General features: G+C 36.6%; 1 protein-coding gene across 1 annotated transcript in view; it reads right to left on the bottom strand.

The window, feature by feature from the left end:
• Positions 1-17,458, bottom strand: part of MAGI2 (membrane associated guanylate kinase, WW and PDZ domain containing 2) — a gene marked incomplete at its 5' end in the record, with an annotated part of 1,082,576 nt that overhangs the window by 499,663 nt on the left and 565,455 nt on the right. The window contains one exon of the mRNA XM_060156186.1: positions 945-1,160. Within this exon, the coding sequence (XP_060012169.1) occupies positions 945-1,160 (216 nt within the window). The remainder of the gene's footprint in view (positions 1-944; positions 1,161-17,458) is intronic.

The raw sequence follows: 17,458 nt of genomic DNA, 5'->3' as shown, positions 1-17,458 counted from the left end.
ACAGCCCTTTGATTTTCAATGCCCATTAAAATAATGATATGTCATTATTAAAAAATACCTAAAACAAAACTTTGGAAACTTATTCCAAGATTATAGGCAAAGAGAATGCCATAGTTTAGTTTTGGTAACGTTTAATTATGAATACGATTATTTAAAAAATCTATTTTATAAATAAAAATTTTGGCACTATATTAGTAAGTATAAGAAAATTGCAAATCAATACCTTGCAAAAACACACTTTGTATCTGTCTGATACTTTTTTTATATATGTGATATGACAGATGATAAATTAAAGGGATAACAAGTCTTTCCCTTGTTCAAGGGTAATTGCCTTCACAGTGTCACTTGTAAAGATGCTTTCCCCAAATTGTCAGACTAGGTGGTAAGGATGGGGGGATAAATACATGGGCATTATGTAGCTATGGTTATTCTGTGGACTGTATTCATTGACGCCATTAACTAAATAACACAACACAACCTCTATTCACAGAGCTGAAAGTATAGTAAGATTTCTAAGGATAGATTATATCTAATATTAATTAACAAAAATTTTGCAATGTCACACAATCATATTCATGACTTGTAACACCTTCTAAGATTTAAACCACTCACTACATTGCCATTAATATTGTATAAGTGAAACCAGAAACTGAAGAAGTTGAATGGATTCCTTGATATGTCAAAATTAAAACTAATAAATTGGATACAAGAATCATGTCCTTTCCTTTTGATATCATAATCTTGTCTCCCTCAAGATAACTACAATCATTACATATACATATATATATATATACACACACACACATATATATATACACACACACACACACACACACCTGAACATATATATGTGAAAAAAATTTACATTTGAACACAGGGATATAATATATATTCAGCTACATCTAGAAGAGCTGATAAACCTGTAACCAATGTAAAAGACTAACCTGGTGTTACTACTACTCCATTTCCATTGACCACAGGCCTCTCTTCCTCTTCCTCCTCAGGAGGCTCTATGCTTGCTTTCTCCATGTTGCTTACTGATTTATTCCTTTTTCGTTTTCCTTCAGTGCTTGGAGTGGCTCCAGGAAGTATCTGGTCTGTTACATTTAGTAACAATGGTGCTGGTTCTGCTGGAGGCTTTGGGGTACCGTAGTAGTTGTCTGCAAATGATACAAAACATATGAAGTTAAATATTTCTCCTACTGGTGTGCATAATTTGTAAAGAATGGAAATTTTATTAACAAATGTGTATCCTAGTTTATACATATATATGTATTTTACATATACATACATACATATCATTTTATATCCTTTTATGTTTTTATATAGGTGTTTATTTGTTGCTTCTATTGTATTGGGCTTTAATGCTTAAACAAAGATACAGACCTATCTTCATTTCACCTTAGTGCCAAATCAAAATATAGTCTTAGCTATTAGTTTCATATGACACATAGCAATTTCAAATTAATCAAAAATTTTTTATAACAAGCCTTGATTATAATCTTTTAAAAAATAATTATGTCTGAATAAGAGTATGGGTAACTTATTCTTTAAGCAAATCTTATAACATTCTGGAAAGGCAAAGCACATTGTGCTCTTCTCCAGCTTTCAAAGGGCTCTGGCTGCTGTCCTTGATGTGCACAGCATCCTGCCTAGAGCTGGATCTCCACGCCAGTTTCGTGGTTCCCATGACTGCCAACAGTGGGCCTGCTACTGTAATCATTCTTCAGATTACCACAGCTCTTTTTCCCACAGCTCCATGATCTGAGCTACAGAAAACATTTGTTTCCCCCATCAGTCTGTGAGACTTCTAAAAGAGGAGACTAATTCCTATTTATCTCTGTCATAAGAGCCTGGCAAACAGTAACATGGAATATATGCTTACTATGTGAACATCTTTTTATATTCAAAGCAAATTACTTTTATGAAAAAAATACTTTAAATTTTTGCTTGGTAAACGACACAGTGGTGTTTTTAAAAAATCAATGTTATGTTTTTAGCATCAACTTCAAACCCATATTGGTGTTTTCAGTTAATTGAATAATTTACGCACATATTTGCTCCCTCATTCATTAAAATCTTTATTTAGTACTGACTGTGCACCCAAGCACTCCAGTATACGTCTGAGAGAAAATAATGACTATTAATACAATCCTTGTCTTCCAGATGCTCAGCGGTTTAGTGTGGAAGACAGGCACATTTGACATTAAGCAGATAAGCATTAAAACAGGAAATAGGATTAAGCACTCAATCAAGGAGGCATAGAGGGGGAACCACATCTCATTATCTGCAGAGGCCACTGAAGGCAACTGAGAAAACAGTGTGCTGTAAAAGAAACCAACCCTTAAGTAGCAGTTATGGGGTCTAGATTTGGATTTTCTATATAACCACAATTCAAGCAAGTTATTTACTCAGTAAGGCTCAATTTCTTCATCTATAAATTGGAATGGCAATACTTGTTACAATCACCTGCGTTCTGGGTTGCAAACAACCAAAACATACTCTAGTTAAATTAAAGATGATAAGGATATGCTGAAAAGGTATGAGATGGCTAGTTGAGGGAAGAGGCTGGAAACCCTTGAGGAAAATGGGCGGAAACAAAGGAGTCCATTGTGGACACCCAAGCTGCGTCTGCTGGCCCTGGACTCTGAAAGCCTAGCAGGTTCCACTACCACAGGCAATAGAATCACAATACTTCTTATCTAATAAACATAATATAAAACTAGTAAATAGTCCTGCATGTCCCGATAAATAATATAATTTTAAGTAGTGTTCTGAGATCTTCAGTGCTTTTTTTTAATTGGAGTAAAATTGCTTTACAATGTTGTGTTACTTTCTGCTGTACAATAAAGTGAATCAGCTACATGTATACCTATATCCCCTCCCTCTTGGACCTTCCTCCCACCCCACCCCCATCCCACCCATCTAGGTCGTCACAGAGCACCGAGCTGAGCTCCCTGTGCTATACGGCAGGTTCCCACTAGCTATCTGTTTTACACATGGTAGTGTATTTATGTCAAACCTAATCTCCCAACTCATCCCACCCTCCCCTTCCTCACTGTGTCCATATGTCCATTCTCTATGCCTATGTCTCTATTCCTGCCCGACAGGTAGGTTCATCTGTACCATTTTTCTGGATTCCACATATATGCATTAATATACGATATTTGTTTTTCTCCTTCTGACTTACTTCACTCTGTATGACAGACGCTAGGTCCATCCACATCTCTACAAATGACCCAATTTCGTTCCTTTTTATGACTGAGTAATATTCCATTGTATATATGTACCACATCTTCTTTATCCATTCATCTATCATTGGACATTTATGTTGTTTCCATGTCCTGGCTATTGTAAATAGTGCTGCAGTGAACATTGCGGTACATGACTCTTTTTGAATTATGGTTTTCTCAGGGTATATGCCCAGGAGTGGGACTGCGGGGTCGTATGGTAATTCTATTGTTTAGTTTTTTAAGGAACCTCCATACTGTTCTCCACAGTGGCTGTATCAATTTACATTCCCACCAACACTCCAAGAGAGGGTGTGGAGAAAAGAGAACCCTCTTCAGTGCTTTTAAGTATATGTAGTACTAACAAAAATGAATCACACTTCAGGGCTTTTTTTTTTTTTTTTTCCAATTTGTCTTTTAGGGTTTAAATCTCCCTGAGGTAGAAAAAATAACCTTTTAGTAATTAGAAATAAATGCATAGCTCAGGCTAAAAATAAATATTAAGTAACAGGTCTGGTTGAATTTACATTCCTAAATAATTACTCCTATTGAATGAGATGTGATTACAAATTATACAGCAATATTCTATTTCCACAATTTGATTTATGAAATTAATAGTTTAGACTAAATTTTAGATGTAAAAGAGTACAAATCATTAGTTAAGACATTAAGATTATCTTTATTAGCAATAATAATAGCAATTTAAAAGAAGCACAGAAATAACCCATGTAGTTACTACACTTGAGAAATGTAATTCATGGAGAATAGGCTTTTACCTTAAACCAAATGCATAGAACAAAGAAACCAGAAATACCTAAAAGAAGTTGAAAAATTAGCCAGATGGTCAGGTAGCTAAGTCACTGAAATGATGTCCTGAGGTTTAAATATATACAAATCAGTATATTAAGGATAAAATGTGCCTTTTAGGTAACATACCAGCATGTTTTCAAAAAACAAACATCAAAACTTTCTAAAAATATAATTTGGAAAAACTGTCCCATTAAGAATGAAGTGCCTCTATGCAGAGTGCCAGGATTTAGAGAATCTAAAATCCAAAATACCACAACAATATGGTGTATGTTTAACAGCACAGATCGTGGTGAGATAAACCTGACTTTGAATCCTGTCTCCCCTAATCTGGCTGTCTCTTTATATCCTTGAATTGATTTAGTTAAAGTGGGACTGTGGGGCTATCAGATGACTGCAGTCACAAAACAACAACTACTACTATTATTACTATCATCACCACAATTTAGTGAGCTGGACACTGTAAAGGGCATTTTACTTCTGAGCGCTTGTATCTGATGGGGATTAGAACGAAGTCATTCTGCCTCTGCAGTTAAAAGAAAATGGAGGCTCTAAAACTATTTTTCAATATTATACATAAAACAGGTGGAAAACCTATATCCATTTGACTTAGGAACCTCATTTCTTTTCAAAAAACTATATTGCCTCTCAAGAGAAAAAAAAAAAAAAAGAAGTACGATGCAATTTGCAACCTGCCTGGAATTGATGCAGTCCTCTAGGACTTCATTCAAAGCCACAACCAATGAGCAGAAAAATAACACTTTCAAGAGAAAGGCAATGCTTGCTATCAAATGAAGCAGGAACATTTTAGGTGATTTTTTTCCCTCCTCTCTTCCAAAACTAAGTGGGTGTGTATGTGTGTGTGTGTTTGGGGAGATGGGGTAGGGGTTATAGGCTTTCCTAGCCCACTTTTTACTGACTATATTTGTATTTGTAAAATGTGGTGTATTCATTAGCACTTTCATGTAAGTTTAATATAAAATTTCACTAACTTAGTTGTTGAATATGATGACAAAATGGAAATGATACATAACACTGTTCACTTTATTCTATCACAATTAGGATAATCTATAAATTAACAGTTTAATTTTGAATCAATGCTTGGAAAATAAAAGAGACAATTATTTGAGAAACCTGATTTTAACTTGATTTATTCCTCAGCTTTTTAAGTACTTAAAAGAATGACTATCTTTTCCATAAAGATATAGTTATGAAAGAGTGAAACAGGATGAATGTAGTCATTTCTTACATTATAAATACGAAAAAGCTTTCCAGAAATTTGAATAAAAAGAATAGTTTATAAAAATGTCAATAATTGGTTTCGTAATAATAAAAACATTTACTAAATGACCATTTACACTGAACACTGTTATATTAATTTCCTGCAAGAGGAGAGAGACTAAAACAGACTACATTGTTATGAGCTAACCTCCCTAGAAAATACTTGGAAAATCTAATCCATTACTCATTTTTACGCAGACCTTTCCTAAGTCATCCAGAAGAGATGAAAAGAGCTTTTTTTTTTTGAAAAGAGCTTTTTAAAATAACTTTTTGTGTACTATACTTGAAGGCTATCACAGGATTACTCCTTTGCTTTCTCTGTGTTTGTTAGACCAAATAATCTTTTCAAAAAGTCTTAGTCTAAGTTTTTTAAACAATGTTTTTGTCTTTCTTCTGACCCTTCCTAGGTTTTTTTTCCCCACACTGATTTTAATGGCGAGGCCAAGGGGAAAAAAGGAAGAGAAAACAATTTCAATAAATTATAAACTGTTCCCTTTTTTATATCCTTAGTCCTTATTGAAGGGTAATAGATACCAAAATAGTATTTGCTGAGATGCACCATATTCTTTATGTTTGTAAGTTCTGATATTATGACAAGAAGTAGGAAAGACACTAAAAACTAATTTTAGGTATGAAGAAATGTGAAAGTGCTAGTAACAAGCTGAAATACTTTGAAATGCTTTTACTTATTTCCAACACCTTTTCCCTTTAAACTAGATCATGATAGAAACATGTGATTTGTTATTTAGTTCATTTGGCTTTTTAAGTAGTAGACCCAGATGTTGACTCTGTTGTTTCAGTCCTTTGGGTGTGTAATAATAACATGTGTAGTTTTTACATCAAATAATCATATATCATTCCACATGGCACCCAAGTGCAGATGGATTTTAGAAAGGTACTATTTTTGTCTTCAAGATACCTCACAGATTAAGGTCTTGACCCCCATTCCTACCCCAGTATTCTCAGTGCTTTTATTCCCATTTTGGTAACCAGAAAGAATCAATTTTCGATAATGATTTAGTGGAAGAGAGATGACTGCCTATAGGTACTTTGGGACATGCATACAACACAGCCCATCACTGAGATCCCCAGACAGCTTAAGAATACGTCCTTGTGTTGGAAAGAATGTGTGGCAAAATTTGAGAGGTTGAAAATCTCATCATTTGTTTTTTTACTGTTTTATAAATGGAGCAAATAGTTTGATACTTGGCCTCCTAATGGCACCTGCATAAAATGAGTCTGACATTAAATGGAGAGGAGAGGTTTGGAGTTCCAGGTCCGTGCATAATTAATTTATGTTAGAAGACCTGACAGATCATAAGTAAATAATTATTTTTATTACATCAGAGATTTAGATCTGTATTAATAGAAACAGATAAGTCATGAGAGGTTTCTAAATTCAAATTTTAAGACCTGTTAACATATTACACAAGGGATAGTAATGACTGAAAATTAGTACCAAAAACCATCATAAGACAGTCTTGCCATGGCAAGAATCACAGTCATATGGCTGCAGTTAGTAAATCAGAAATTCTGTACATACAAAGTTAGTAAATGTAACCTCGAAAAATATTCTACTTTTCTAAAATTACACTTCCTACCAGAAAATAAGGCTCAAAGGCCCACTGTAGAATGCTTTCGTCAACTGATTTTTGAAGTTATTTTTGTAAGCAGCTCTGATACTTAAATTTGATCTGCCCCTAAAAGGTATCATTTCCTCATCATGTCATATATAGTTAGTAGCTTGAAACCAAAGTGCAAAAAAACCCTGACCTCAAAAGATGATGTATTTTCCTTTTGTGGTGAAAAGCATTCATCTCACATGTGACGGAAATAGAAAAAAACATTCCAATGGTATTTTGTCACTGATACCTGTGCTAAACAGTAAATTGCTGAATTCTTTGAAAATTCAGTGTTAAATGTGACTTCCAAAATGTGGACAATTGTGCAAACAATGTGAAAATTTATGTTTTTTTCCCATGCAAAACTGAATTATTCTGCAACAACCCCTACCTAAGAATTTCAAGGTTATTTTAAATTCATGAATGCTGGTTTAATAATATGATCCCCATGCTTTCTGAATTTCACTGTCTTCAGCTGTTCATTAGTACTCTCCAGAAATCATGTAGATGGTTTAACCTAACATTTTCTGAAACTTGTTTTCAAGTTCTCATTGAGTTTCTTGTGTTCCTGACCCAATTTTCATTTATACATGTTAGCCAATGTTGACAGACACAGGACAAATCTTTGCTAAATGGAACTATCTACAGACTGGTCAGGGTAGGTGGTTTCGTTGTTTAAAGGAAACTAGATACCCTTTCCTTTAGTGATTCTTCCCTCAGGCATTATTCAGAAGAGTTCAGAACATTTCCTACCTGTGCGGAATAAAATATGTAAAGAAATCGTGCAAAGAAATCCCCAAGAGAACAGAAGGAAGTTACATATGATTTTTCAACGTCAAATATATATCTGCTTTCAAAGTAAAGCATTTGAACATTTATAATTATAGAAACATAAAAAAAAACAAGCCCAATTCACAAGCATATCACATTTAAATAATATTAAATTCCTTAGAGCAGCTCTGTCATAAAAATGTAATATCAGCCACAAATACAAGCCACATGTCACTTAAAATTTTCTAGTTAGCAACACTAAAAAGGGAAAAAGAAAGGTGAAAATTATTGTAATAATATATGTGACTTTACCCAACATACACAGAATATTATCACTTCAATATAATATAAAAGTTATGAATGCAATATTTTTACTTTTTTTCTTAATAAGTCTTCATAACCCAGTGTATAGTTTACACTTAAAGCACATTTTAATTCAGACAAGCCCTATTTCGCGCACTGAAAAGCCATATGTGCCTAGTGACTACTATGCTGGACGGCACAGCCTTAGACTTTTATCAAATAACATTTTAGGTTACCATATTACCACCTGGCTCATTTTTCTCACAAACGGTAAAGTGAAAATCTTACTTTAAATGACTAAGAAAACTGAGTAAACACCAAAATACAATGACAACTTCAGGTGACACTGTATCAATGATATTTCTTTTGTTTAGTTGCTTTGCTGCACTGAATACATGTAAGATATTATTAAGCACCCAACAGATGTACATTTCATACAGTGCTCTTCCACCCTGCTTCCTAATCATCCATTTTATCACTTTATCTTGTCTTAACCTGAAAAATCCACTTCTGACTTTATTATCAAGCTATAAGTTAGAAAGTGAAAAAAAGAACAAATGTTTCAAGCAAATAATATACATATGGACTCGTGTGAGGAACCTATCTTATGTTCAGGAATAGGACTGAAGAGCCCTTTGTAGTTAGTCACAATCCATAGAGAGAGCACTTGTTGACTCATGGTGATAGTGTAAAAACAGAGAGATTATTCATACGTGTTTTCCTCCCTCTCGATACGTCTGGTTACATACTCTCATTTCGATCATCCGTAGTGCTTAGAACCCAGTGCCTCATACTTCTCTCATTAGACTCCTCTTTCATCCCCCATGCTGATAATAATTCCAATTTTCTTTTTCTTCTATATAGTATATATGTCCCATTTCTAATTTTCTTCAGTTCTTGCTAAGTGACTGGATCACCACTCTGATAAACTAATTTAAACTCGATGCCAACACCTAATATTGGCTTAATATATCTTATAAATTAACAGCTTTTAAATCTAATCCAAAAAGTGGATCATGAAATTCGGTCAGTTCATTGGGGGAACACATGTTTTAGAAGAACTTATTTTTTGGTGTTCTCAAATCACAATAGGGATATTTTCTTGGGTAGTCAGAGTACCTGGTGAGATACATGTGGTGATCCTTGGGGAACCTAAGTAAAGGTCAATGCAAAGATTTTTGGAAAATAGCCCTGAGGAAAAAAAAAAAATCTGTATTATAATTCCAGTTAGTACCAAATTTACATGTCTACCTTTTTGAATGGAAACCATTTGCAACTGTGTTATTAATGCAACTAATTGTTTAAGTTTTAAAGTGTCAAGTGAGCTCAGTCCTTAAGAGATAGTCCTTTCATGGCTCAGTGAATGAGAAAGCGGAAGTGAATTTTTTTTTTTTTTTTTTTTTTTTTTTTTTGCGGTACGTTGGCCTCTCACTGCTGTGGCCTCTCCCGTTGCGGAGCACAGGCTCCGGACGTGCAGGCTCAGCGGCCACGGCTCACGGGCCCAGCCGCTCCGCGGCATGTGGGATCTTCCCAGACCGGGTCACGAACCCATGTCACCTGCATCAGCAGGCGGACTCTCAACCACTGCGCCACCAGGGAAGCCCCGGAAGTGAAATTTTGACGAATTTTTAAATGGGCATTTGTGCAAAGCTCAGTGGATTCCTGTGATAGTCATCTTGATTAAATTTACTTCTTCAAAAATTGATAAAGGAAATTGAACCTTTCCAGGACAGTATTATTTTTCTCACACAGCATTTATGGCTTGTCATATAACTTCCTTCTCTCAATGGTGCTATTAACTGTGATACTATAAAGTTACTAAGAAATTAGGAGACCTCTAAGGCTTTCTTTTGTCACTGTCTTGCAAGTACAATATCTAGCGAAATTCTGATTAATCTTGATTACTGGTTAATGACTAAAGAAATTTGCCAAATATCTAATTCTTAGTTGCTAATAGAAGTCAGAAAAATTTTACTTCTACTTGGAAAATATGTTTGCTGGATTTTTCTGAGCATACATAGGAAAGAGTCCAGCAAATATTCAGAGGATCTGGGTCCTAATCAAGGTTCTACCACTAACTTCCTAAAAGACCTTGGATTAGGCATTAAACTCCTCTGAATTTTAGTTTCCTCATTTCTGAAATGACAGAATTGGGTCATAGTTCTAAAGTACTTACCTCCAAAATTCTGCAAATTTTTAAAGGATGTAATGACAACAGGTTATATTTCCTTGCCATCGTATCAGAAAGTCTTGAATCGACAATAAGTAGAGAATGACAATAAATTGTAGCCAACAATTTCAATTACTTGAGAGTCTGGACTCATTTGCTTTCCTGACACAAACGTGGAGAACTGTCATGTTACTCTCTATATATATTTCTTTGCACATTCCCTTCTGGGTAAATGGCTGTGGTTACAGAGTACTTCTATTTTTGTTCCAAGCCTTTCATTTGCATCCATCCCTGTTGGTGAATTAGAAAGCCCCTAAGTAGATCCCTCATAGGATGTGAACTCTAATTACTTTGTGGAAGGCCATATACGAAGTACGTCAACTTTATATTTTAGTCCATGAGATATTTTTAAAATTTATGACTTTTTTAACAGTCGACATTTTCATTGTGACCTGTGAGACACAAACATAAATCCTAGATGTTAGAGTATAGTTAAAGTTAGCAGCAGTGTAGAAGTAGAACCAATTTATGAGCCGGGAAAACAATGAACAACCCAAAAGGTTAAAGAAAATAAGAGTTTTTGGTGTTTAACTCTAAGGCTTTGTCTGTGTAACTGTAACAAGTCTTTAATAATGCATTTTGTTTTTCCTGAATCGATGTACTCACAGCCTATGAAAATCAACCTGTGACAAAGACAATTCTGTCAGTACCGCCAGTTTATATTTAAAAGTCCAGAAACCAACCGCTAAATCTTTTAAGATGTATTTTTTATTGAGGTACACCTTCCACAATCCTCAAATTTTTACATTATAATTTTGCCTTTCACACTATCTTTCTCATTGTGTAGTAAATTTGAAAGTATCAGTAACAGTTTATCGTAGAAAAATTGTTGCATTAATGAAGGAAAGGTAGAGGGAGAAATGTGTGGGAAAAAAAGATCAGAAAAGAAATGGAAAGTAAGAAGAAAAATAAAGAGCAGGAGGAAGAGGAGAAGAAAGAATAGGAGGAAAAGGTTGGAAAGGGAGGGCTTCGCTGGTGGTGCAGTGGTTGAGAGTCTGCCTGCCGATGCAGGGGACGCAGGTTCGTGCCCCGGTCCGGGAAGATCCCCCATGCGGCTGGGCCCGTGAGCCACGGCTGCTGAGCCCGCGCGCCCGGAGCCTGTGCTCCGCAACGGGAGAGGCCACAACAGTGAGAGGCCCGCGTACCGCAAAAAAAAAAAAAGGGGAAGAAGATGAGAAGGAGTCAGACGGGGATGAGGAGGGCTGCGATGTGCCTTTTCATGATGTTCTAACATTATTGTTGGTTACATTCTGGCCCAAAGCCATGCATATGTGCTCATCTGTCATCACCTAATAGCCGATAACGTACTAAGCTACGCTGTCCAATATGGCAGCCACTTGTTACAACTGGCTGCTGAGGACTTGAAATGTGGCTGGTTTGAATTACGAAGCTGCGTAAGTTTAAATCCACACTAGATTTTGAAGAAGGTACAAAAAAGTAAAGCACCCCAGTTATTATTTTGATGTTGATTACATGTCACAATGATAACGTTTAGATTGCATAACGTTTCAATTCCTCTTCTAGTTCTTGTGAGAAGTAAAACTCAATACGTAGTCAGTTACCGGTAGCAGGTAATGGCATCCATAACTAATAAGAGCTGGTGAAGGTGAGGGTTAGAGTCAATCCAAAGGTCCAGGACAGTAACAGACACTTGATGGGCAAGAGGCTCAGCCAGGAAAAGGTTTCAAGGGTCATCAGGGGGGTTGAGACTCTCATAAGCTGACCTAGACAATTATTGTCATTTATTTAGCTAATATTTACTGAGAGCCTACTATGTGCCAGGCATAAATTATCTCGAGGTACAATGATGAAAAAACAAGCAAGTCCTCTTCGAGCTTACCTTCTACTGAGGAGACAGATATTAGTCAAATAATCACACATATACTAAATTACAAATTGACAATAACTATAAAGGTCAAGTAGTGGTGTTCTGAGAACTCTGAGAAGAGTTCAAGTTAGGCTTGTTAAGGAAAAAAAAAATGGCATATGATTAAAAACCCAGTCCCCTCCCCTCCATCTGGGCCAAAATATTTCTGGGTCAATACAGATTTTTAAGAAATGCATGTGGCTTTTCTAACGATAAGAAATAAAATTCCTTCATTGTTTCTGAAACTTGTCCCAAGGACTTCTCTGAAGGTTAAATAGCTGAGCTAGATGGAAGTTGCTATGTATGTGAATATGTGCATGTTTATGTGTGTGTTCTTCCCCCAAACAAACCTAGTCGCTTATAAAAGCTAATCGTAAAATTTCTGCTGACTAGTTAGCCAGATCAGTTTCCCCTGTCTCAATTTAACTCAAGACATAGTCTATGTTGTAAAATACTTCTGACATTCCAATAACTCAAGGGCTATGTGGTTTGAAATTTAAAGTTTGGTTTTTGATGATATGAAACTAACTGAAGGTATATTTGATGGCAGGTTTAATGTAATGATTAACCTTCTCTCCCCACACTCCCTTGGTACTACAGTAATATGGCCTTTCTTTCCAGACTGATAACCAGTGTGGACTACTCATTTATTGCTTCTGACAGTGGGGACAGGGGTGGAGTCAGTGAAAGGCCAGCTTTCCATGGCACTGATGTCTAAATTGAGATAAGAAAGATGAGTAGAATCTAGTGAAGGTTCAAGACATACAAGAAAAGCATTCCACGCTGAAGGAATACATTTGCAAAAGCCCTGGCTCTAGAGGAAGAACAGTTCCTTAGAAGAACTGAAAAGAAGAGCAATGTGCTTGGTGCCAACAACAAGGGGGACCCCTGAGGTTAGAGATCACATGGAGCCTAAAGGTTTTGTTAAAGTTTGGGGTTAATTTTCAAAAAGTGAAGGGAAGGTTTTAAAAGACGTTCAGATTTGTTTTTTCAAGTAGATTGCCAGGATGAAGCATGTAGAACGGATTGGAAGCTGCAAGAGGGAAAATCTTGAGGTCAATGAACGGTTTATGGCAGGGGTGCAATGATGGCAACTTGGACTATTGGGAGGTGACAGATGTGGGGACAATGATGATAATCAGGGTTCAAAGGACAAAACCAAAGAAACAAAGTAATGTTTAGGTAGGAACTAATATTAGCAATTTGCCTGAAGAACTGTTACTCTTTTCATGATGACCTCCCCTTCTTTCTCTTGGAAATAAGAAATTTTGGACAGAACCTCTAAATTTGCCCCGATACTCAGGATTCTTTATGTGCTGTGTATTGGCATGACCATGCTGCAGCATGGACTTTTTTTCTTGAAACATTAGAGAATTCTTTAAGTCTTAATTTCCTTCACAAATATTCAGGTGCTGACTGGTGCCCCTATCAGAGTTTGTTTATACCTCTTGCTACAGCTTTTACATTTTATCGTCATTATTTACTTAATGCCTGCATAGCACTAAGTTTTGGCTTCTCAGCAGGTGCCATTTATCAGTTAGCTTTGTTCCCAGCATCTAGAATAACACTGCACATGGTCAATACTGAGTAAGTGAATTCTTCCACTGATGGGACACTCACACCCTGTAAAGAAGGATGCAACCCTGTTCACTATTTCTTGACTTGGGATTTTGTTAGAAATGTAAAATCCCAGGCCCCACTCCCCATCTCCTAATCAGATGCTCTGGGCTTGGGTCACTTTAGGTCATTCTGATACACATTAATATCTGAGAACCCCTGCTTTGGAGGACTGCCTCAGTGGGAGGGAGACCAATCGGATGAGATTTATTTTTAAAGGCCAGCATAAGAGAGATTCAAGTAGCCTGTTTCAGGATCTTTTATCATTCCTTCTTCTAAGCAGTCTTTATAAAAAGCTACAAGACAACATAGGTGTTTGTTAGTATTAAAATTCTGACATGCAAACCTGTCTATGTTAGGGGTCAGCAAAATCGTTTTGTAAAGAGGCAGAGAATAAATATTTTATACTTTTTTAGGCATATGGTTTCTGTCATAACTACTCAATTCTGCTGTTGTAGTGTGCAAGCAGCTACAGGTAGTACATAAGTGAATGGGTATGGCTGTGCTCCAATAAAACATTATTTATGGATGCCAAAATTTCAATATCATATGCTTTTCATGCGACACAAATATTATTATTTTGATTTCTTATATGATTTAAAACAAAAGCCATTCTTACTTTGTGAGCTGTACAAAAGGTAGGTGTTGAAGTGGATTTGGCCCACAGGACGTAGATTGCCATCTCCCTGGTCTATGGAATAATCAGTTACCAACACACAATTTTCCAAGCATAGATACTGACTCATTAATTGAACATTTAATATGTGCCCAGCAAATAAGCAATGCAGATAAAGCACTTGTCCTCAGGGAACTTAAGAATCCAGAGGAGAAAAGATATTAAAAATTAACCAAATAAATCAGATAAATAAAGGACATGCTAGAGTGCTTAAGAGAGGTCAATAGAGAAACCTACTTTGGGTAGGGTGGGCAAGAAAGGTCTATCTGAGAAGGTACTGTTTAAACTGAGATTCGAAGGATGAAAATGTGCCTATTGTATAAACGGCCAGGAGAAGAGGGTTACAGGTTGAAGAATAACAAGAATAAAGTCGATGGGATAGGAAGAGCTTCATGTAATCATAAGTGTGGAGGAGAGGGGAAAGATTCAACTGGAAAGACAGAGAGGAAGCAGATCCTACAGGGCCTTGTCAGTCAAGCCAAGGGATTTGGAAAGGTTTCACAGAGGGGAAACATATGATTTTATTTAAGGTTCTAAAAGTTTATTCATCCTTGTTGCTAAGGGGAAATAGAGTTGGAGGGGAACAAGAGACATGGGAGATGGTTTGGAGATGGATGAAAGGGGTGTTTGTGTGTGTGTGTGTGTGTGTGTGTGTGTGTGTGTGTGTGTGTGTGTGTGTGTGTGTGTGTGTGTGTGTGTGTGTATTACCATCAGACATCGGATGTCATTAAAACTGAAACACTCATGCAGAAAACTCAGTAAAACAAAATAATTTCTCAAGCCCAAACTGATAATCCTAAAATTGCAGACTCTAAGAACACATTCAACACTAGAGAATCTGAGCTGTTTTTAGAGGTCAGTGGGATAGGATTTGATCTAAATATAGAACAAAATCTTCTAGGAAGAGGATAGAAAGCATCATTTAACGTTTTTCATTAGCTAAAGAATGATATTGTTTATATGACTATAGACAAGAAAAGGAACTCTGAATAGGTAGGTAGGCCTCATGAATGAATAAGCTTTGATAGCTTACTGTGCATCACAGCGAAGAGCTATTCAATCCAGCTCAATAATGACATTTTTTCTGTTACCAGAGGCATTTATGTAATAACACAATCCTATTAGTAGATCTGTCTAAACTGACATCAAAAGAACAATTAAAACTGGCACTCAGGTACAACTACTACTCAGTGTGGTAGGTTGGAATGTATTGAACGTCATTTTTCAAAAAGGTATACTGTTAGTTTCAGGGGCATAAATGCTAATTAGAGTAATGACTTCCTTCAGCAAGTTCCTTTTTATGAGGCCATTTGGATCAGGTTCTCTCCTCCATATAAAAGGGCAAATCCTTATTAATTTAGATGATTATCTCATAGGAATAAATACTAAGGGAAAACAATACCACAGGCCCAGCTTATCATTTATCCCCCATTACTCCACATCTCTGATATGGTGATAACAAGATGAGGACACATTAACATTTTTCTTCTGCAGTGGTTCACATGTCCCTACTAACCTTCCCTAGCAACCTTCTTATTCCCAGAAAAGAAAGCTAATTTCATATTTGGAAGTTCCATTAAAAAAAGTGACTACTGATGAAGAATATGGACCAGGGGCATTTTAGTTTGTATCTTTATTTAGAAATACTGGGAATCTATTGCCAGTAACTAAGGTAGATAATTGCCCATGTAAATTTTATACGAATCAATTGAAGCACTGCTTAGAAAAAAAAAAAAAAAAAGTAACCCAAAGCAAATCCTTACACCATTCTCTTACATTCATGTCACAAGAAACCAATAGCCTAAGTGTGACTGTGAGTTTCAAGAAACGATCTCTGTGCTTTGGGCTGGAGGCAGCATGCCGAAATTTCTGAATTACACCTCTTCCAACAGGAGGCTCTGATGACTCCAGGGACTCAAATGGAATATCAAACTTCTCACCCAAAGGTCATTGGCTCCAATTTGGCTTAAACTGGTAGTGACTAAAAGTTAGTACTGACAGACAGCTGTTCAGCTGTTCAACAAAATGAACTGGTGGGGCTTCCCTGGTAGCGCAGTGGTTGAGAGTACGCCTGCCGATGCGGGGGACACGGGTTCATGCCCCGGTCCGGGAGGATCCCACGTGCCGCGGAGCGGCTGGGCCCGTGAGCCATGGCTGCTGAGCCTGCGCGTCCGGAGCCTGTGCTCTGCAACGGGAGAGGCCACAGAAGTGAGAGGCCCGCGTACCGCAAAAAAAAAAAAAAAAAAAAAAAAAAAAAGAACTGGTGGTCTCAGTGTAATTTCTAAAAGACAGGTATCTGTGTCAGGAACTTGTGATCACCTCACGCTCCAAGGTGGATAGTTTTAGACAGGAGTCAAGACATTGACTGAAAGGAGATATTCCACCACCTTCCAGCCTTTACAAATGGTCTTTTTATATGGGAACAGCCAAAAGTTTTAGGACAAATGGCGAGAAGTTCATTACCTGATAGTTTCTCATTTTTAAGGTAGGGCTACATTGGTATCTAACAGCAATCTCTCCAAATATCTATGCCTATGTTTAAATACGATATCACAGATTTTAATGAGAAACGCTAAGGAGAAGATTTTATTAAAATAACTTAGACTCTTGCTACTCAAAGTGTGATCTGAAGACCGACAGCATCAGCATCATCCTGGAGCTCATTATAATTGCAAACTCTCAAGCTCACTCCAGATATATTGACTCAGAATCTGCATTTTAACAAGATCTTCAGGTAATCCAGATGCACAATAAAATCTGAGGAGTGAAATGTGTCTTGAGGACACATTGTACAGCTGCTCACTGAACACAAAGTGTACTCTGTAAACATATGTTGATGACAAAAATAAAGACCTGAATACTGTTTCTGTATGTTAATTTCATAATCTTGTATCCCAGCTGTTTGTATTACTTACGTTGCCACTTAAAAAACTGCCTGCCTATTTATTGTCTTGGCCTCCCTCTTAGACTTTAGGCTCCTAGAGGGCAGGGATCCAACCTGGCATTCCCTTTGAGCCCAATCTAGGTTGTATCAATTGAATAATGGAAGTTGCA

This window comes from Lagenorhynchus albirostris, chromosome 8 (assembly GCF_949774975.1).
Source record: "Lagenorhynchus albirostris chromosome 8, mLagAlb1.1, whole genome shotgun sequence".
In the NCBI taxonomy this organism is placed as follows: domain Eukaryota; kingdom Metazoa; phylum Chordata; class Mammalia; order Artiodactyla; family Delphinidae; genus Lagenorhynchus; species Lagenorhynchus albirostris.
This window is presented reverse-complemented; position numbering and strand designations above follow the sequence as displayed.